The sequence below is a fragment of the Bubalus kerabau genome, chromosome 4 (genome assembly GCF_029407905.1).
Source record: "Bubalus kerabau isolate K-KA32 ecotype Philippines breed swamp buffalo chromosome 4, PCC_UOA_SB_1v2, whole genome shotgun sequence".
Lineage (NCBI taxonomy): Eukaryota > Metazoa > Chordata > Mammalia > Artiodactyla > Bovidae > Bubalus > Bubalus kerabau.
Window position 1 is genome coordinate 133,292,711 of NC_073627.1, and position 23,542 is coordinate 133,316,252.

General features: G+C 40.1%; 1 protein-coding gene across 5 annotated transcripts in view; it reads right to left on the reverse strand.

Annotated features, from left to right (window-relative positions):
- Positions 1 to 5,962: 5,962 nt before the first annotated feature.
- LOC129650320 (zinc finger protein 100-like) overlaps positions 5,963 to 23,542 on the reverse strand; it is a 28,353-nt gene continuing 10,773 nt past the window's right edge. For 2 of the 5 annotated variants that reach the window (XR_008713717.1, XM_055578664.1), the window contains exons 4-5: positions 6,744 to 6,866; positions 5,963 to 6,144 (exon numbers count right to left, since the gene is read on the reverse strand). Coding sequence is in view for 3 of the 5 variants with exons in the window: in XM_055578664.1 (XP_055434639.1) it covers positions 6,766 to 6,866 (101 nt within the window). In the remaining 2 variants the exon portion in view is untranslated. Of the gene's footprint in view, positions 6,145 to 6,743; positions 6,867 to 12,496; positions 13,348 to 21,050; positions 23,194 to 23,542 lie in introns of those variants that run through there. The other 3 variants (XM_055578665.1, XM_055578668.1, XM_055578666.1) reach the window with 2 other exon arrangements.

Sequence of the window (23,542 nt, forward strand, 5' to 3'; positions counted from 1 at the left end):
CCTGAGAAAGGATGAGTGGGTTGTATGGAAACCAGCAGCAGCCTGGTTTTCATTTTTATATGGCATATCTGCTGTAAAAAAATCTCTCAGTTGTCATTTTTCTAACCTCATTTTTGCAATACAGCCCCTTGATATAGAATTCTGGGTTAACTTTTTTGTGATGAGAAAGATGTCATCCACCAGGTTGTTTCCAACGTATAATAAGATCTCTATATTCCCTCCAGAAGCTTTATTTAAAAATAATCTGTTGTAATTTGTCATGCCAACTCAGCCTATTGATACCTTCCTTTGTTTCCTGCCAAGAACGCCTGGGCAAGTACATTTAATGTGTTGACAAAGTGAACTCCACAGACCTCTCCCACCATCAGCACTGGGGATGATTTTATGATTGCGCCAGCCCTTTTGATTTTAATTATGATTATAGGACACAACACAGCAAGAAACCATCAGGCAACTTTGAAGAACAAGGTTTTTTACTCACAGGTCCTTGCAAGTACATGGCACATGGGGGTCACTCATTGAGTTGTGTGGAGAATGGGAGGAAGGGCACACATGGGGATCTCTGTTAATTAAAATTAGGAGGGTGTGGTGTCAATAGTTTCATGGGTTCACAAAGAATATAAATGATAGGAGTTGGAATTAAGGCATGGGAAAGCACTCCAGCGGGTCAGTTATAAAGTTACCCAGAAAAATCTTTTCCTTTATATATATATTACTTTGGATGCTAAGGGTCTTAGTTGCAGAACATAGGAACTTCGATCTTCATTGTAGCATATGAACTCTTAGTTGCAGCATCTGAAATCTAATTCCCCAACCAGTAATACAACCTGTGCCCCCTGCTTTGGGGGAATGGGGTCCTGGCCACTGAATCATTAGTGAAGTACCCATCCAGTACTTTCTAAAAGGGAAATTCTATGGGCAGGGCAGTCTGTTTCCTCCATTAGTAATTTTGCTAATAGCTCTGTCACACCACTGGCAATACCTTTGAGATGTATGTCTTTAAAATTGATGCCAGGGCAATCAGAAGCTTTGTGTAGACACTTATACTATAATCCACTCTATGATGCCAAGGAATCAGACTTAATGGTGAGGACATTAACAGTCTTGGTAGCAAATAAGCTAAGTCAGGGGTAGATACCAAGAAAGTATGCATCTGATTTCGATTATGATAACAAATCTGATAATTATACAAACAGTTGTTGGAAATCCAAACTCAAAAGGTATAGCCCTGAAAATGCATCATTACTCTTGGAGGCCTAGGGTATCTGTTGAAAGGTGTGGATAAAATTATGGAATATTTTATCGTTTTGGACCATGTAAGTCTGAACTTGTCTTAAACTAGTAATGAACATGCAACAAGTGGTCCCAAGGAAGGCACAAACTGCTTTTCCTTGGCCAGAAGACAATCTAAGGCTGGGTGGTTGTCCGAAACCACTGGAGCAACAAACACATGGGACTGTTGCACAAGGGAGAGGGTTTCATGGAAACTTTGTGTATGTTTGGTTAAGACTGACAAAGTTATATATTGGCCCAAACTACCCAATTTTAGGTGAACAGGGCCAGTACTCTCATGCCCAATTCAGTCAGAGTAGAAGGCCAAAACTCAATGAAATGAAAATGGCTTTTTGTCAGTGGTAGACAAGCAGAAAAGATGTCCTTTTTATTCTAGGGGACTGGAATGCAAAAGTAGGAGGTCAAGTAACAGGCAAATTTGGCCTTGGAATACAGAATGAATCAGGGCAAAGACTAATAGAGTTTTGCCAAGAAAATGCACTGGTTATAGCAAACACCCTCTTCCAACAACACAAGAGAAGACTCTACACATGGACATCACCACATGGTCAACACCTAAATCAGATTGATTATATTCTTTGCAGCCAAAGATGGAGAAGCTCTATACAGTCAACAAAAACAAGACCAGGAGCTGACTGGCTCAGATCATGAACTCCTTATTGCCAAATTCAGACTTAAATTAAAGAAAGTAGGGAAAACCACTAGACCATTCAGGTATGACCTAAATCAAATCCCTTATGATTATACAGTGGAAGTGAGAAATAGATTTAAGGGACTAGATCTGATAGACAGAGTGCCTCATGAACTATGGACTGAGGTTCGTGACATTGTACAGGAGACAGTGATCAAGACCATCCCCATAGAAAAGAAATGCAAAAAACCAAAATGGCTGTCTGGGGAGGCCTTACAAATAGCTGTGAGAAGAAGAGAAGTGAAAAGCAAAAGAGAAAAGGAAAGATATAAGCATCTGAATGCAGAGTTCCAAAGAATAGCAAGAAGAGATAAGAAAGCCTCCCTCAGCAATCAATGCAAAGAAATAGAGGAAAACAACAGAGTGGGAAAGACGAGAGATATCTTCAAGAAAATTAGAGATACCAAGCAAACATTTCATGCAAAGATGGGCTCAATAAAGGACAGAAATGGTAGGAACCTAAAGGAAGCAGAAGATATTAAGAAGAGGTGGCAAGAATACACAGAAGAGCTGTACAAAAAAGATCTTCACAACCAAGATAATCATGATGGTATGATCACTCACCTAGAGCCAGACATCCTGGAATGTGAAGTCAAGTGGGCCTTAGAAAGCATCACTACGAACAAAGCTAGTGGAGGTGATGGAATTCCAGTTGAGCTATTTCAAATCCTGAAAGATGATGCTGTGAAAGTGCTGCACTCTATATGCCAGCAAATTTGGAAAACTCAGCAGTGGCCACAGGACTGGAAAAGGTCAGTTTTCATTCCAATCCCAAAGAAAGGCAATGCCAAAGAATGCTCAAAATACAGCACAATTGCACTTATCTCACAGACTAATAAAGTAATGCTCAAAATTCTCCAAACCAGGCTTCAGTAATACATGAACCATGAACTGTCTGATGTTCAAGCTGGTTTTAGAAAAGGCAGAGGAACCAGAGACCAAATTGCCAACATCCACTGGATCATCAAAAAAGCAAAAGAGTTCCAGAAAAACATCTATTTCTGCTTTATTGACTATGCCAAAGCCTTTGACTGTGTGGATCCCAATAAACTGTGGAGAATTCTGAAAGAGATGGGAATACCAGACCACCTGACCCGCCTCTTGAGAAACCTGTATGCAGGTCAGGAAGCAACAGTTAGAACTGGACATGGAACAACAGACTGATTCCAAATAGGAAAAGGAGTACATCAAGGCTGGATATTGTCACCCTGCTTATTTAACTTATATGCAGAGTACATCATGAGAAACGCTGGGCTGGAAGAAGCACAAGCTGGAATCAAGATCACTGGGAGAAATATCAGTACCCTCAGATATGCAGATGACACCACCCTTATGGAAGAAAGTGAAGAGGAACTAAAAAGCCTCTTGATGAAGGTGAAAGAGGAGAGTGAAAAAGTTGGCTTAAAACTCAACATTCAGAAAACGAAGATCATGGCATCTGGTCCCATAACTTCATGGGAAATAGATGGGGAAACAGTGTCAGACTTTATTTTTTGGGGCTCCAAAATCACTGCAGATGGTGACTGCAGCCATGAAATTAAAAGATGCTTACTCCTTGGAAGAAAAGTTATGACCAATGTAGATAGCATATTGAAAAGCAGAGACATTACTTTGCCAACAAAGGCCCATCTAGTCAAGGCTATGGTTTTTCCAGTGGTCATGTATGGATGCGAGAGTTGGACTGTGAAGAAAGCTGAGCACCAAAGAATTGATGCTTTTGAACTGTGGTGTTTGAGAAGACTCTTTAGAGTCCCTTGGACTGCAAGTAGATCCAACCAGTCCATTCTGAAGGAGATCAGCCCTGGGATTTCTTTGGAAGGAATGATGCTAAAGCTGAAACTCCAGTACTTTGGCCACCTCATACAAAGAGTTTACTCATTTGAAAAGACTCTGACCCTGTGAGGGATTGGGGGCAGGAGGAAAAGGGATGACAGAGGATGAGATGGCTGGATGGCATCACTGACTCGATGGATATAGGTCTGTGTGAACTCCGGGAGTTGGTGATGGACAGGGAGGCCTGGCGTGCTGTGATTCATAGGGTCGCAAAGAGTTGGACACGACTGAGCGACTGAACTGAAGTGAACTGAGACAAACAGATTAGGAAACAGGTGCCATGTGTCCCAATGTTCACATCTCCAGAGGCAGGAAGAGGGATACAAGGGTGCACTTGGTAGGTAGCCCAGAGCCAGTGAATCAGAAGCCTGAGGTAGAGTCATGGACTGTGTGGGATTCTCACACTGTAGGCTTACAGTACAATCTAAAGGTGACCATTCTTACTGTAAAATATTCACTGGGCCTACAGTGAAACCAGGATTTCATGTCTGTCTGTGCTGAGTTTCAGTGGCATGGTTAAACGCGTACATGACCAAGATTTGTGTCTGGGCAAAGACTTACCAAGGAGGTTTGAAGGTTAACCTCAAAAGGATCCTTTAAGAGCTACTGGAGTAGAAAATGGGTGCAGCATGTAACTGAAGGGTGGCCAGGTAAAAGACATCATTTGTTAAGTGGAGTTGACTGAAATTGAATATGTCGGCAGGGTAACCATTTAAGGTAGAGTATCAGTTCAATTCAGTTCAGTCCAGTCACTCAGTCATGTCCCAACTCTTTGCAATCCCGACTGCAGCACACCAGGTTTCCCTGTCGATCACCAACTCCCAAAGCTTACTCACGTCCATCAAGTCAGTGATGCCATCCAACCATCTTATCCTCTGCTGTCCCCTTCTCCTTCTGCTTTCAATCTTTCCCAGCATCAGGGTCTTTTCCAATGAGTCAGTTCTTCACATCAGGTGGCCAAAGTATTGGAGTTTCAACTTCAGCATCAGTCCTTCCAATGAATATTCAGGACTGATTTCCTTTAGGATCAACTGGCTGGATCTCCTTGCAGTCCAAGGGACTCTCAAGAGTATTCTCCAACACCACAGTTCAAAAGTATCAATTCTTTGGCACTCAGTTTTCTTTATAGTCCAACTCTCACATCCATATAGGTAAAGTATAAGAGACTGTATGAGATTGAAAAATCAAACAAGAAGCCTAGAAATTTCTGACTTCAAAGTATGGGCAGCCCGCTTAGCTACTGGGTATAAATGTTGGTAGTATTTGCAAACCATCTTACCAGTGATGTGGAAAGTGTAGGGGAAGTATAGTGGATGAGGTTGTGAATATAAGCAGTAGTCCTGGTAGGGAATGGTGGTGGCCAGCAGGCATCATGGTTGAGAATTCTCATGTAACCACAGTAAACTGGAAGGTCCTGGGAGCAGGTGAAAGCAGGGAGTCTGAATAAGTAGTACTTCTTGGCAGGAAAGTTATCTGCTTCTGACAAGAGAGTGTAAGTACAGTCTGACAGGCATATTCGTATTAGGTAAGCTGTGCTATCAAGCCATGGCCAGAAAGTTTCTACATGGGTTTTAAGTTTATGAAGGAGTTAATGAATCTCCTCAGGAGCTTCAGAAGGCAATAGCACAGATGTCCAAAATACTTAAGAGTTGTTCATCAATTTTTTTTGCAACACTGTATTAGGGATTAGAGCCATTGCTTTGTCAAAGGGCCCAGCAGTAAGGCCAGGTAAGAACCAAAGGGCTGGATATATATGAAAATAGCCAATATGCAACAAGTTTGTACTGTGCTGTGCTGAATAGGTCATGTCCAACTTTTTGTGACCCCCATGGACTGTAGTCTGCCAGGCTCCTCTGTCCATGGAATTTTCCTGGCAAGAATACTGGAGTGTGTTGCCATTTCCTACTCCTGGGGATCTTTCCCACACAGTAAACTCACCAAGTTTATTGCACACAATACAGGTTAATCACAGCAGTGAACATTCAAAGGGGATAATGAACCACACCAAGGAGAAGTTGAAGAAAGAAATGTTTCAGCACCAGCAGCAGTCTCTGGTCGAGTAATGAGTCTATAGAGACAAGCAGGAGTGGGAAGTTGCTTCTTGCTCCCATACTTAATCTAGAAGCATCCGTCTGAACAGCTGTGAGTATGATAGAGAGGGTTATACAGCAAAGTACCTTCAAGTTGCTGAGTTGAGTGGTCTCATTTGAAGGAGTCTGCCACCAGGGCATAATGGTTACACCCCAAGGGGTCACCACATCTCTTATTAGCTGCTCCTTTTGACTCACTGAAGTCTTTTCTTGGATCTGGTCAAACAAATTCCCTATCTAAAATTAAAAAAAAAAAAAAAAAAACCAGTATAGTTGATTTATAATGTTGTTTTATTTTCTGGTGCACAGCAGTAATTCAATTATATAAACACACACACACACACACACACACATATATATACACACATACACATAAATACAAGAGAAAGAAAAAAAAAACCCAAAGTCAGAAGAAGGGAAAAAAATCATAAAGATCAGAGCAGAAATAAATGAAACTGAAACAAGAAACAGCAAAGATCAATAAAATTTAAAGCTGGTCTTTTGAGAAGGTAAAATTGATAAACCTTTAGCTGAAATCATTAAGCAAAATAAAGGGGGGATTCAAATCAATAAATAAAATTAGAAACCAAAAAGGAAAAATTACAACTGACATCCCAGACATACAGAAGATCCTAAGAGATGACTAATATAAGGAATTATATGTGAATAAGGGAGAAAGCAATGGCACCCCACTCCAGTACTGTTGCCCGGAAAATCCCATGGATGGAGGAGCCTGGTAGGCTGCAGTCCATGGGGTTGCTAAGAGTCAGACACGACTGAGAGACTTCACTTTCATTTTCCACTTTCATGCATTGGAGAAGGAAATGGCAACCTACTCCAGTGTTCTTGCCTGGAGAATCACATGGACGGAGAAGCCTGGTAGGCTGCAGTCCATGGGGTCGCACAGAGTCGGAAACGACTGAAGTGACTTGGCAGCATATGTGAATAAAATGCACAACCTGTAAGAAATGGAGAAGTAATTGGAAAGATTCAACCTTCCAAGACTAAACCAGGAAGATATTAACAGACCAGGAACAAATAATGAAATAGAAACTGTAATCTTCCAAGAAACAGAAGTCCAGTGAAAATGGCATCACAGGTGATTTCTATTAAACATTTAGACAAGAGCTAACACCTATCCTGCTCAAACTCTTTCAAAAAGTTGCAGAGGGAGGAACACTACCAAACTTCTATAAGGCAACCATCACCCTGATACAAAAATCAAACAAAAAAAAAAAAAATTCAAGTTACAGACCAATATCAATGATGAACACAGACACAAAAACCTCAACAAAGTACTATCAAAGAGAATCCAACAACAGATTAAAAGAATCATTCACCATGATAAAGTGGGATTTATTCCAGGAATGTAAGACTTTTTTAATACAGGCAAATCAATCAATGTGATACATCATTTTAACAAATTAAAACCATATAATCATCTCAATAGATTCAGAAAAAGCTTTTGACAAAATTTAAGACCAATTTATGACAAAAACTTTCCAGAAGATGGGCAGAGAGGGAACTTACCTCAACATAATAAAGGCCATATATCACTAATTCATAGCAAACATAATTCTCAATAGTGAAAACCTGAAAGCATTCCCTCTAAGATCAGTACAAGGACAAGGATGTCCCCTCTTATCATTATTATCCAATGTAATTTTTGAAGTCCTAGCCATGACAATTAGAGAAGAAAAAAAAAAAAAAGGAATGCAAAGTCGAAAAGAAGTAAAACCATTACCATCTGCAGATGCCACAATCCTATGCACAGAAATTCCTAAAGACACCACCAGACAACTCCTAAAGCTAATCAATGAATCTGGTAAAGCTATGGGATACAAATTAATGCACGGAAATCTCCTGCATTCCTATACACTAAAAACTAAAGTGCAGAAAGATAAATTGACTACATGACTCAAAGAAATCTACAGATTCAATGCAATCCCTATCAAACTACAAATGGCATTCTTCATAGCATTGAATTTTACAAAGAATTTTACAATTTGTGTAGAAAAACAAGACCCCAAATAGCCAAAGCAATTTTGTGAAAGAAAAACAGCTGAAGGAATCAAGCTCCCCAATTTCAGGTGATAATGCAAAGCTATAGTAATAATGACAGTGTGGTACTGGCACATAAATAGTAATATAGATCAATGGTACAGGACAGAAAGTCCAGAGAAAAATCCAGGCATCTATGGTCAACTATCTATAACAAAGGAGGAAATAACATGAAATGGAGAAAAGACATCCTCTTTCCATTAAGTGGCACTGGGAAAACTAGACAGCTGCATGTTAAAGAATGAAATTAGAACACTATCTAACATGATACACAACAATAAACTCAAATTGAATTAAAGATATAAATGTTAAAGACCAGATAGTATAAAACATTATAGAGGAACAGATAGGAAAAACACTCTTTGACATAAATTGTAGCAAGATCTCTTTTGACCACCTCCTAAAATAATGAAAATAAAAACAAAGAAATGAGATCCAATTATAAATAAAGGCTTTTGCACAGCAAAGGAAACCATAAACAAGATGAAAAGACAATGCTCAGAAGGGCAAAAATATTTCCAAATAAAGAAATGGACAAAATACAGAAGCAGTTCATGAAGCTCAATATCAAAAAAAAAAAAAAAATCCAATCTAAAAATGGGCAGAAGACAGGAAATAAATAGACATTACTAAATAGTCATTACTCCAAAGAAGGGATACAGATGACAAAGAGGCACAAAAAAAGATGCTTATCATCACTAATTATTAGAGAAATGTTAAACCTACAATAAGGTATCATCTCTCACCTGTCAGAATATCCACCATTAAAAAATCCACAAATAGTAAATGCTAGAAATGGTATAGAGAAAAGGAAACACTCTTGCACTGTTGTGGGAACAAACTGATACAGCCACTATGGAGAAGTGTATGAAGATTCTTTTGAAAACCAGGAATAAAACTACCATATGACCCAGCATTTCCACTAGTGGGCATATACCTGAGAGAACCATAACTCAAAAAGACACAGGTACCCCCAGTGTTCAAGGAGGCAATATTTACAATAGCCAGGATGGAAATAAGTGAGTGTCCAACAGATTAGCAGATAAAGAAGATGTGGTACATATATACAATGGAATACTTTCAGCCATAAAAGGGAACGAAATTGAGTCATCTGTACACATGTGGGCAGATTTGGAGTCCTTCTTGTAGAGTGAAGTAGGTCAGAAAAAGAAAAATATTAACCCAGGTACATGGAATCTAAAAAAATGGTACCAATAAACCTAGTTGCAGGGCAGGGAGAGAAGATGCAGACACTGAGAACCAACATGTGGACACAGGAAGGGAAAAGGAAGGTGGGATGAATTGGAAGATTAGGTTTGACATAAATACATTACTACCTGTAAAATAGATAGCTAATGGGAATCTGCTGTATAGCACAGGGAGCTCAGCTCAGTGCTCTGTGATGACATAAACGGATTGGATAGGGGGAGGGAGATCCAAGTAGAAGAAGATATATGTATACATATAACTGGTTCACTTCTTGTATAGCAGAAACTAACAAAAAATTGTAACAGAATTATACATCAATTTTTAAAAAAGCTAAGTTATCAAAATGGAGGATTGCATAATGATAAGGAGGTGGAGTCAAACAGAAAATATAACAATCCTTAAGAGTATGGTTCAGAAAACAGCTCATCAAAACAAGAGGAAAAAACTGATAAAAATTAGCTTGAAAGCTCAACAGAATTCCATTTGCACTTAATGGATTCATCAGTCAAAATAAGCACACAGTTGAACTGAGCAGCACTATCAATCAATGGGACCTAATCAACATTTATACCATATTTTATTCTATGACATTAAAACACACATTATTTAGCTCAGACAAAGTCTGACTGAGATAGACAACATTGTGGGTAACAATGCACAATTTAAAGTTCACAGAAGAAATCCTTCAAAGTAGGATCCCACTGAGTAGCCTGGCTGAAACAGTAGTCTGTCCATAAGTGATCAGTATCAAAGACTGTTCTCTTGTGTGAGTCTTCTTATGTCCAAAGTGGGCTGAAATCTGGTTCAAACATTACCCATTCACAGTAAACATAAAGGATGTCTCTGAGTTTTGTTGATGGATGGTTGATTTCTCATAGACAAAATTTCCTGTTTTATTATATTCACTGAGCTTCCTCTGAGTTCTCTGATGCTGCACTACTGGTCAGTTTCCACCCACCCCACCCCACCCCTTCTAATACATTTGTACAGTTAATCTGACAGTTCCTAAGATCTGAATTTTAGGTAAAGCTTTCCCATGATAATGGGGTTTCTCCCCTATGTGACTTCTTTGATGTATTCCTAGGCCTGGAAGGCTGCATCAGGTTTTCTAAAGTTTATTACATTCATAGCAGGTCTCTTATGTGTGGAGCGATATACTCTGAAAATTAGTTTATAAGAGAAAACTTACCAACATTCAATACCCATTAAATTTCACCAAGTGTGAGTTCTCTGAAAACATTATAGGACTGGCATTCTGTCTACAATATTTCTCACAATCAATACATTCATAGGATGTCTCCCATGTGAATTCACTGATGAAGGGTTAGATGAAAATTTCCACAGGATTTCGCACACTTATTAATTACACTCCTATGGTTTCTGTCTTGTGTGAATTTTCTGATGCCTAGTGAGGTGGCACTTCTTAGAGAGACATATCCCACACTTACTTCATAGGTTTTCTCCCCAGTATGAGTTCTCTGATGCATTTCTAGGAACAATTTCAAGGCAAAGGCTTTTCCACATTTACTGCACTCAAAGGTTTCTTCCCGGGTGTGAATTATCTGATGAACAGTGGGGTAACTTTTTGTACTGAAGGATTTTCCACATTTATTACACTCATAGGGTTTCCCCTCTGTGTGACTTCTCTGATGAATAGTGAACTAACTTTTTGTACTGAATGATTTCCCACATTTATCACAATCATAGGCTTTCTCCCATGTGTGAGTTCTCTGATGATCAGTGAGGTAATGTTTTCTACTGAAGGATTTCCCACATTTATCATACTCAGGCTTTCTCCTCTGTGTGAGTTCTCTCATGAATAGTGAGGAACTGTTCTCTACTGAAGGATTTTCCACATTTATTACACTCATAGGGTTTCTCCCCTGTGTGATTTCTCTGATGAACAATAAGGTAACTTTTTCCATAGAAGGATTTTCCACATATATTACACGGATACGCTTTCTCTCCTCTGTGAATTCTCTGATGCACAATGAGGTATGCTTTGCTAGAGATAGATTTCCCAGACTCAGTACAGTCATAGCGTTTCTCCCCTGTGTGAATTTTCTTATGTTGCTTGAGGTATGACTTGCGTGTAAAAGCTTTCTTATATTCATTACATGCAAAAGGTTTCTGCCCACTATGAGTTGTATGATGGTCAATGAGGTTTGACTTCCTAGAGAAGGATTTTCCACATTCTTCACATCCATAGAGTTTCACACTTATTTGAGCTCTCCAATGCACACTAAAGGTATTCTGAGAAGATAAGGTTTACTGAAATATTGTAACATTGCAGAAGCTCCTCTTTGTGTCAAGTTTCTGGGATATGGTAAGGGCTGCATGAGAGTTTAAGTGACTTCTAATTTCAAAGGCTGCTTCCTGAGTGACTGCTCTGATATTCTCTGCCGTGTGACTTCTGGCTGAAAGTTTTCTCACCTGTGTCTGTAGTTTGATGTTGAGTAAAGTCTTGCTGCAAAAGTTTTCCTTCATTTGCCAGGCTTTTCTTTAAGAGGTTATCAAATCTGCATTCTTATGAAAGGAAAAAAAAATGGTTAATGAAGATTACAACACACTTCTGTTTCAGGATGCAGCCTTTATATGTGTCTTATATTTTATTTGACCATTTGGTTTTTAGTCACCAAATCTTACCAAAATAAACAAATTCCAAATGTGTTCCTATACTCCTTGAGAAACAAAGACCAAAATTATGATTATCACTATAAACCTGAATTTTAAAAATAACAGAAAATTAATAAATAGATACTAGAGAACTCTAAAAAGTGGTTCACTAAGAAACATGAAAATTAGAGTTTGGGATGACTGATTCTCAGCAGTAGGTAGAACTGCAAGAGAAATCTGTCAGTAATGGTTTTCAACACTATATCAAAGAAGGAATTGGACTGTGGAATAAAATCAATGTCTAGGTCCTTATACATTCAACTAGAGATCACAGTGGTTGGATACTGAGTAGTCAATAACCTTCAGCTGGAGTTTCCTCATTTCAACTCCACATATAAACACTAAAACAAATTCATACTTGCACTGATTTTTCTCCTGATTAAAGAAGCAATTCTATAGTTCAAACCCTCCTGAAGAAATTCACAGGTATATAAATGTACAGAAGTTAAAAATTGATGAGACATAAAATAACACACTGACCTGGAATGAATCCATTTCTACATGCTGGCTCTGATGCCTTAGTTTATTACATCAGGGTTGTTCAACAACGCTGTTGAACATCAAATAAGTTTTCCCTTTCGTTATGATTACTCACTCTTCTGAGCCTAGTCTTTTTTTTTTTTTTTTTTTTTTTTTTTTGCCATACAACATCCAGTGTGAGGTCTTAGTTCTTTGACCAGGGATGGAATCCATGAACCCTGCAGTGGAACTAACGACTGGAACATCCAGGGAAGTCACCCTGAAACTTGTTTCAACCAGGACTAAGCGCCATGTAAGTATCCCATGCACTGCTGAACATATAGTAACAGTTTCTATTAAATGAGATCCTTTAATCTCATGCTTCACCCTATTTCCAAAAGCCTACTTTTATTAATTTCTCATGTTTCTTTTATGTTTGACTGCTCTTGCCCAGGATATTTCACTTCCCATGTAACATGCCAGACCTATGCCCAAACCTAAGATGGCAGTGAGCATGCCACTCTAAATACAACAGATAAAAAGGGTCAAGTGACAGCATTCTGAAAAGCAAACTTTTTAAAAATCTGCTTTTAGGCACATTGGATATTCAGGTTCAGTTCGGTTCAGTTCAGTCACGCAGTCGTGTCCAACTCTTTGCGACCCCATGAATCACAGCACGCCAGGCCTCCCTGTCCATCACCAACTCCCAGAGTTCACTCAAACTCATGTCCATCAAGTCGGTGATGCCATCCAGACATCTCATCCTCTGTCGTCCCCTTCTCCTCCTGCCCCCAATCCCTCCCAGCATCAGAGTCTTTTCCAATGAGTCAACTCTTCACATGAGGTGGCCAAAGAGTATTGGAGTTTCAGCTTCCAATGTACATCCAGGGCTGATCTCCTTTAGGATGTACTGGTTGGATCTCCTCGCAGCCCAAGGTACTTTAAAGAGTCTTCTCCAGCACCACAGTTCAAAAGCATCAATTCTTCAGTGCTCAGCTTTCTTCACAGTCCAGCTCTCACATCCATACATGGCCACTGGAAAAGGATATTCAGGTTACTATTTCATAACTCTGTGATATTTTTCTATTCTAGTCTGGCCAGGCCATATATCTCCCATTCTGTCTCTTAGTTGTTCAGTCGTGTCTGACTCTTTATGACATATGGACTATAGCCACCAAGTTCCTCTGTCTTCCTTAACTACAATAATACTTATCATTTTCAGTAAGTATCTTCTACCCACATTCTTTCTCTAAGTAACTTTACATCACAATTTTGAAATTAAAGATTAATCTAGATATCTTTGAGGCCATGCTATTTTCAAAAGTTCACCAAGAATATACATTCTAGAGTTTCCCAACACTAATTTACACTTTCACAATACTTCCTATGTCATTTATCTTAACAATGAATACATGAAGAGCACACACATTTTAAAGTAAATTACTATCACTTAAATCAGGATGCATCTTAAAATTGATGGCACATTCAGTTTTTAGCAACCCCTAAAACAATGATTTCTCTTTTAACTGATACCATTTCACATCCCAGAAAATATATTGCATGCAGCTTTGAACTCCTAAATCTGGAACAGAACTCTCATTCTGTGATTATTTTTGCACCCCTCTGTGATATAAAATAAATTACAATTCCTTAAAATACAGTCCTTAAAAAACAAAAACTAACCTCGGTTTCATTGGCTCAGATTCAAGGCAAATATACATGATATTTCATAAGTGAAAGAAATTTGACTGATGCATCAATAAATATGAAATACCACCCTCAAACCCAACTCTGTATTCAATCCAATGTAATAATACATTACCAGTTATACACAATATTCCAGAAGAGGCAGGAATCAAGTAGGGAATAATCTTTTGTGTTGCAGCATGGGCGGCTGCGACAGCGCACAAGCGTGGCTGAGAGGAGCTACCCCATGTCTGAGGTCAGAGGCAGAAGCCAGGAGGACCCCATGCCAGAGGGGTGGCGGCCAAGAGGAGCTACCCCACATCCGAGGTCAAGAGCAGCGGCCGAAAGGAGCTACCCACCGCCCGAGGTCAGGGGCGGCAGCTGAGAGTGCCAGGCTGCGACAGTGCAGGAGCAGCCGAGAGGAGCTACCCCACATCGGAGGTCAGGGGCGGCGGCCAGGAGGAGCTACCCCACGCCTGAGGAGTGGTGGCTGCGTGGGCGCAGGAGGGCCTAGAGGAGCTACTCCATGTTCAAGGTCAGGAGGGGCGGCAGTGAGGAGATACCCCTCGTCCAAGGTAAGGAGCAGCGGCTGCCCTTTGCTCGAGCAGCCGTGAAGAGATACACCACGTCCAAGGTAAAAGAAACCCAAGTAAGATGGTAGGTGTTGCAAGAGGGCATCAGAGGGCAGACACAGTGAAACCACAATCACAGAAAACTAGTCAATCTAATCACACTAGTACCACACTTGTCTAACTCAATGAAACTAAGCCATGCCCCGTGAGGCCACCCAAGATGAGCGAGTCATGATGGAGAGGTCTGACAGAATGTGGTCCACTGGAGAAGGGAATGGCAAACCACTTCAGTATTCTTGCCTTGAGAACCCCATGAACAGTATGAAAAGGCAAAATGATAGGATATTGAAAGAGGAACTCCCCAGGTCAGTAGTTGCCCAATATGCTACTGGAGATCAGTGGAGAAATAACTCCAGAAAGAATGAAGGGATGGAGCCAAAGCAAAAACAATACCTAGTTTTGGATGTGACTGGTGATAGAAGCAAGGTCTGATGTGGTAAAGAGCAATATTGCATAGGAACCTGGAATGTAAGGTCCATGAATCAAGGCAAATTGGAAGTGGTCAAACAGGAGATGGCAAGAGTGAACGTCGACATTCTAAGAATCAGCTAACTAAAATGGACTGGAATGAGTAAATTTAACTCAGATGACCATTATATCTACTACTGTGGGCAGGAATCCCTTAGAAGAAATGGAGTAGCCATCATGGTCAACAAGAGAGTCTGAAATGCAGTACTTGGATGCAATCTCAAAAACGACAGAATGACCTCTGTTAATTTCCAAGGCAAACCATTCAATATCAGGGTAATCCAAGTTTATGATCCAACCAGTAATGCTGAGAAGCTGAAGTTGAACGGTTCTATGAAGACCTACAAGACCTTTTAGAACAAACACCCAAAAAAGGTGTCCTTTTCATTATTATAGGGGACTGGAATGCAAAAGTAGGAAGTCAAGAAACACCTGGAGTAACAGGCAAATTTGGCCTTGGAATATGGAATGAAGCAGGGCAAAGGCTAATAAAATTTTGCCAAGAGAATGCACTGGTCATAGCAAACACCCTCTTCCAACAACACAGGAGAAGACTCTACACATGGACATCACCAGATGCTCAACACCGAAATCAGATTGATTATATTCTTTGCACCCAAAGATGGAGAAGCTCCATACAGTCAGCAAAAACAAGACTGGGAGCTGATTGTGGCTCGGATCATGAACTCCTTATTGCCAAATTCAGACTTAAATTGACGAAAGTAGGGGAAACCACTAGACCATTCAGTTCAGTTCAGTTCAGTTCATTCACTCAGTCCTATACGATTCTTTGCGACCCCATGAATCGCAGCACGCCAGGCCTCCCTGTCCATCACCAACTCCCGGAGTTCACACAGACCCATGTCCATCGAGTCAGTGATGCCATCCAGCCATCTCATCCTCTGTCATCCCCTTCTCCTCCTGCCCCCAATCCCTCCCAGCATCAGAGTCTTTTCCAATGAGTCAACTCTTCGCATGAGGTGGCCTAGGTACTGGAGTTTCAGCTTTAGCATCATTCCTTCCAAAGAACACCCAGGGCTGATCTCCTTCAGAAAGGACTAGTTGGATCTCCTTGCAGTCCAAGGGACTCTCAAGAGTCTTCTCCAACACCACAGTTCAAAAGCATCAATTCTTCTGTGCTCAGTTTTCTTCACAGTCCAACTCTCACATCCATACATGACCACTGGAAAAACCATAGCCTTGACTACACAGACTTTAGTTGGCAAAGTAATGTCTCTGCTTTTCAAATGTTGTCTAGGTTGGTCATAACTTTCCTTCCAAGGAGTAAGCGTCTTTTAATTTCATGGCTGAAGTCACCATCTGCAGCAATTTCGGAGCCTCAAAAAATAAAGTCTGACACTGTTTCCCCATCTATTTCCCATGAAATGATGGGACCAGATGCCATGATCTTCGTTTTCTGAATGTTGAGCTTTAAGCCAACTTTTTCACTCTCCTCTTTCACTATCATCAAAAGGCTTTTTAGCTCCTCTTCACTTTCTGCTATAAGGGTGGTGTTATCTGCATATCTGAGGTTATTGATATTTATCCCAGTGATCTGATTCCAGCTTGTGCTTCTTCCAGCCCAGCATTTCTCATGATGTACTCTGTATATAAGTTAAATAAGCAGGGTGACCATTCAGGTATGACCTAAATCAAATCCCTTATGATTATACAGAGGAAGTGAGAAATAGATGTAAGGGACTAGATCTGATAGATAGAGTGCCTGATGAACTATGGACTGAGGTTCATGACATTGTACAGGAGACAGGGATCAAGACCATCCCCATGGAAAAGAAATACGAAAAAGCAAAATGGCTGTCTGGGGAGGCCTTACAAATAGTTGTGAAAAGAAAAGAAGTGAAAAGCAAAGGAGAAAAGGAAAGATATAAGCATCTGAATGAAGAGTTCCAAAAAACAGCAAGAAGAGATAAGAAAGCCTCCCTCTGCGATCAATGCAAAGAAATAGAGGAAAACAACAGAGTGGGAAAGACGAGAGATATCTTCAAGAAAATTAGAGATACTAAGGGAACAATTCATGCAAAGATGGGCTCAATAAAGGACAGAAATGGTAGGAACCTAACAGAAGGAGAAGATATTAAGAAGAGGTGGCAACAGTACACAGAAGAACTGTACAAAAAAGATCTTCATGACCCAGATAATCATGATGGTGTGATCACGCACCTAGAGCCAGACATCCTAGAATGTGAAGTCAAGTGGGCCTTAGAAAGCATCACTACGAACAAAGCAAGTGGAGGTGATGGAATTCCGGTTGAGCTATTTCAAATCCTGAAAGATGATGCTGTGAAAGTGCTGCACTCTATATGCCAGCAAATTTGGAAAACTCAACAGTGGCCACAGGACTGGAAAAGGTCAGTTTTCATTCCAATCCCAAAGAAAGGCAATGCCAAAGAATGATCAAACTACCACATGATTGCACTCATCTCACACGCTAGTATAGTAATGCTCAAAATTCTCCAAGCCAGGCTTCAGCGATAGGTGAACTGTGAACTTCCAGATGTTCAAGCTGGTTTTAGAAAAGGCAGAGAACCAGAGATCAAATTGCCAACATCTGCTGGGTCATCAAAAAAGCAAGAGAGCTCCAGAAAAACACCTATGTCTGCTTTATTGACTATGCCAAAGCCTTTAACTGTGTGGATCACAATAAACTGTGGAAAATTCTGAAAGAGATGGGAATACCAGACCACCTGACCTGCCTCTTGAGAAATCTGTATGCAGGTCAGGAAACAACAGTTAGAACTGGACATGGAACAACAGACTGGTTCCAAATAGGAAAAGGAGTTTGTCAAAGCTGTATATTGTCACCCTGTTTATTTAACTTATATGCACAGTACATCATGAGAAATGCTGTGCTGGAAAAAGCACAAGCTGGAACCAACATCGCCGGGAGATATAACAATAACCTCAGATATGCAGATGAAACCACCTTTCTGGCAGAAAGTGAAGAGGAACTAAAAAGTCTCTTGATGAAAGTGAAAAAGGAGAGTGAAAAAGTTGGCTTAAAGCTCAACATTCAGAAAACGAAGATCATGGCATCTGGTCCCATCATTTCATGGGAAATAGATGGGGAAACAGTGGAAACAGTGTCAGACTTTATTTTGGGGGGTGCCAAAATCACTGTAGATGGTGACTGCAGCCATGAAATTAAAAGACGCTTATTCCTTGGAAGGAAAGTTATGACCAACCTAGATAGCATATTCAAAAGCAGAGACATTATTTTGCCAACAAAGGTCGTCTAGTAAGGGCTATGTTTTTTCCAGCAGTCATGTGTGGATGCGAGAGTTGGACTGTGAAGAAAGCTGAGTGCAAAAGAATTGATGCTTTTGAACTGTGGTGTTGGAGAAGACTCTTGAGAGTCCCTAGGACTGCAAGGAGATCCAACCAGTCCATTCTAAAGGAGATCAGCCCTGGGTGTTCTTTGGAAGGAATGATGCTAAAGCTGAAACTCCAGTACTTTGGCCACCTCATGCAAAGAGTTGACTCATTTGAAAAGACTCTGACCCTGTGAGGGATTGGGGGCAGGAGGAAAAGGGGACGACAGAAGATGAGATGGCTGGATGGCATCACCAACTCAATGGACGTGAATTTGAGTGAACTCCAGGAGTTGGTGATGGACAGGGAGTCCTGGCGTACTGCGATTCATGGGGTCACAAAGAGTGGGAGACGACTGAACTGAACTGGTAATACATTATAATTTACACAGAAACATTCATATATTTTGTGTATATGTGTTACTTTTAAAATTCAGGTATATAGTGATAACTGTAGTAATTTTGGTGTCATCGAAATTTTCTACTGTCCATAAAATTTTCCAATCAAGAATAATGGAGTGGGTTTCCATTTCTGATCCCAGGGTATTTTCCCAAGCCAGAGATCAAACCCGCATCTCTTGAGTCTCCTGCATTGGTAGGTGTTCTCTTTACCACTGGGCCTTCTGGGTAGCCCATACTAGCTTTGCTGCTGCTAAGTCGCTTCAGTCGTGTCCAACTCTGTGTGACCCCATAGATGGCAGCCCACCAGGCTCCGCCGTCTCTGGGATTCTCCAGGCAAGAACACTGGAGTGGGTTGCCATTTCCTTCTCCAATGCATAAAAGTGAAAAGTGAAAGTGAAGTCACTCAGTCATGTCCGACTGTTTCTAAACTTTAAGATTTATGTCCCCACAAAGAACACTGTTTAACACTGTTTCACAATGGTCACCTCTAACTGAATCATTTTCAATCTTATTTCCCCAAGAGTTGTATTGACACCTCAGCTCATGAGTCTTGTTTATAGACTCCTCCTTTAATAAAAATGGATCTTTTCCTTGTTTCAACTTGACAATTACATCTAGTTTTGTAAAACAATAATAACCTATAAATGGGAAATAATTTAGGGTTTAGTTCAGCTCCAAGTGCTTTAACATACATGAATGAAGGAAGGAACTGTTACAGGAGTGCAGCATTCTGACGGTGCTCATTTGACCTTTCCTTTGGAGGGAAACTAAATATCATTTTTTTCTGGATCAAAAAAGAAACTGATCTCATTAAACTCCTGTATCATAATCAGTCTACATATACACAGGTTTAAATAAGACTCTGCAAACAAACTTCTATATCATGGCCTTGATAGTGTAAGAGGAATGGCAGACACCCTGCAACTGGAAACAGGTCAAAAAATAAAGAAAATAAAAAGACACAAAAAGGAATCAGTTAACAGAAAACATGAGGCAGAAGAATGAATAAGTGAGCTGAAAGACAGATTGGTAGAAATCACTGCTGCAGAATAAAGAATGAAAAGAAACAAGGATAGGTAAAATAATTTTAAAAATTGGGAGGGAGGGTTCACAATTTGCAATTTCAATTACTCTGTTTACATCAAACCCTCCTGTTTCTCATTTATATTACTGTCCCTACTCACAAAATACTTCTGTATTCTCAATACTACCTCAGTTCTGATTGCTGAATATGGGTGTTTCAATTCAGTTCTGACAGTATCTGCAGATCCCATTGTCCAGGGGTTGAGTCCCACAAAATCACCTCCTCAAACTTTAGATGTCAGTTACAAGTCTAGATTGAGACCTGTGACTCAGATCAACTGACTATAAATCAGAGGCCCCATATCCTCACCCTCTGATTTAATTTGCTAGAATCAGAGAAGGCAATGGCACCCCACTCCAGTACTCTTGCCTGGAAAATCCCATGGACAGAGGATCCTGGTAGGCTGCAGTCCATGGGGTCACTAAGAGTCAGAAACAACTGAGTGACTTCACTTTCACTTTTCACTTTTATGCACTGGAGAAGGAAATGGCAACCCACTCCAGTGTTCTTGCCTGGAGAATCCCAGGGACGGGGAACCTGGTGGGCTGCCGTCTATGGGGTCGCACAGAGTCGGACATGACTGAAGCGACTTAGTAGTAGTAGTAGCTCATAGAACTCCAAAGAACAGTTTCTTACCTTTAATAGATTGCCAGTTTTATCACAAAGCACGCATCTCAGTAACAGTCAGATAAAAAAGCTGCATAGGGCAGACCTTCCAGGTCATCTAAGAGCCTCACCCTACCACCACCTCCAAATGTTCAGCAACAATGAAGTTCTCTGTACCCAGAGTTCAGTTATATTTATGGAGACCTCAACATGTAGGAATAATTGTTATTAGTAATTAAGTCAAGTAAAGCCTCCCCACCCCCTCCCTGCCTAGAAGTCAAGAGTGTGGGACTAGAAGTCACAACCCTCCAATCATTTGATTGGTATTCTTGGAACAAGCCTACATGCTCAGGTTTTCAAAGTCACCTCTTTAACATGAACTCAAGTGTGGTTGAAAGAGGTATGTTATGAATAACAAAAAGGGTTTGTTATGAATATTGTTTTGAATATTCTGTTATGGAAAACAAAATAATATCAATCTCTCTCTTATCATTTAAGAAACTGTAATCATTTTAGAACTTTGTACCAGAAACACAGATGAAGACTAAGTACTTATTATAAATCACAATATCATACATTACTACTTCTTATTATTCATCACAATATCATATTCTACTTTTTTTAAACCTTCAGTTTTCCAAATTTGTTTTAATTAACCATTTATTTTTGGTGTGCTGGGTTGTCATTGCTGTGCTCAGGGTTTCTCTAGTTACAGTACATGGGTTTCTCATTGTAGTAGTTTCTCTTGTTACAGAGAGCACATGATCAAGTACAAGGGCTTCAATACTTGTGGCTCTTAGGCTCTAAAGTGTGGGCTTGGTAACTGTGTCAGAAGGGATCTGTTGCTCAGAGGCAAGTGGAATCTTCCCACTGCAGGAATAGAACTCATGTCCCATACATTGCCAGGTGGATTCTTATCCACTGTACTACCAGGAAAGTCCTACCATACTATATTATTAAGGTAGTACTGATGTAAGAATAGACATGAAAATAGAGACCAAAAATGAGTAATGAATCTAAACATAGAAGAAAAAAAATTGTAAAATATGAAGAAAAAACCATAGCAGTGGGAATTCCTGGGGCAGGTGGCAGGGAGCGGGTGGTGGTCCAGTGGTTAACAATCCGTATGCCAATGCAGTCAATCCTGCCAATATCCCCATCTGGGAATATTCCACATGCCTCAGGCAACATGGCCCGAGTACCACAATTACTGAGTCTGCACATAAAAACTACTGAAGCCTGCATGCCCATGAGCAGGTATTCTGCAACAAGAGAAACCACCGCAATGAGAAGCCTGCACACTACAATTAGAGTAGCCTCTGTTCACTGCAACTAGAAAAAGCCCACGTGCAGCAAGAAAAACCCAGCGCAGCCAAAATTACATTTAAAAAAATGATTACTTTTTTGATTCTGAGTTAGAATTAGATTCTTAGATTTGACAAAAACAAATAAAACAGAAAACAGTTCGGCTGTATGGTATCAAAATAAGCAACTTTTGTGCTTCAAAGAGCTCCATGTAGAGAGTGAAAAGACAACTCACAGAATGGGAGAAAATATTTACAAAATATGTAATTGATAAAGAAACGTGTATCCAGAAATTTACTAAAAAAACTTTTACGTTAACAGTAAAAAAGGACAAATGACCCAATCTATAACTGGATAATTGATATGAACAGATATTTTTCCAAGGAACATATACGAACAGGCAATAAGCAATTAGCACATAAAAGATGCTCAAAGCCAGGGAGATACAACTCGTAACTATAATGAAACTCATTCATACCCATTAGGAGGGCTTTAAAAATAAAAGACAGAAAATAATAATCATTAAGGTATATGTGGGAAAATGGGAACTCTCATTCTTTGTCAGTGGGCTGCTAAAAACTTGCCACTGCTTTGGAATAGTGTTTTGGCACTTAAACAGTGTTACTATATCTCCCAGTGATTTCACTCAAAATAGATACAAAGTAGAATGAAAAACTGTGAACATAAAAATGTTTCTACAACTGCTCATAGCAGCATTATTCACAACTGTCAAAGTGGAAACAACCAAAGCTCATCCAGTGGTAAACAAAATATGATATAACCATACAATCAAAGATTACTTAACCAGAAATTGAAGTGGATGATCAGATCAGATCAGTCACTCAGTTGTGTCTGACTCTTTGTGACCCCATGAATCGCAGCTCGCCAGGCCCCGTGTCGATCACCGGAGTTCACCCAGACTCACATCCATCGAGTCAGTGATGCCATCCAGCCATCTCATCCTCGGTCGTCCCCTTCTCCTCCTGCCCCCAATCCCTCCCAGCATCAGAGTCTTTTCCAATGAGTCAACTCTTCACATGAGGTGGCCAAGTACTGGAGTTTCAGCTTTAGCATCATTCCTTCCAAAGAAATCCCAGGGCTGATCTCCTTCAGAATGGACTGGTTGGATCTCCTTGCAGTCCAAGGGACTCTCAAGAGTCTTCTCCAACACCACAGGTCAAAAGCATCAATTCTTCGGCACTCAGCCTTCTTCACAGTCCAACTCTCACATCCATACATGACCACAGGAAAAACCATAGCCTTGACTAGACGAACCTTTGTTGGCAAAGTAATGTCTGTGCTTTTGAATATGCTACCTAGGTTGGTCATAACTTTTCTTCCAAGGAGTAAGCGTCTTTTAATTTCATGGCTGCAGAAGTGGATGATAGATACATATTATAACTCTGGTAAACTATAAAAAGATCATGCTTAGTGGAAGAAGACGCAAAAGGCTATATATTTTGTGATTCTATTGATGTGGAACCTCTAGAATAGTCAAATCTCTTAGAGACACAAAGTAAATTAGTAGTTCCTAGGGGCTGGGGAGCAGAAACAGAGAGTGACTACCAATGGGTACAGAGTTCCTCTTGGGGGTGATGAAAATATAATAAAAAAAAGTAGTGGTGATAGTCCCATATGTCTATGAACATATTAAAAAGTATGTTTTTTTTAATTGTATAAACTGAATTGTATAAACTAAAAGGATCAATTTTGGGTAC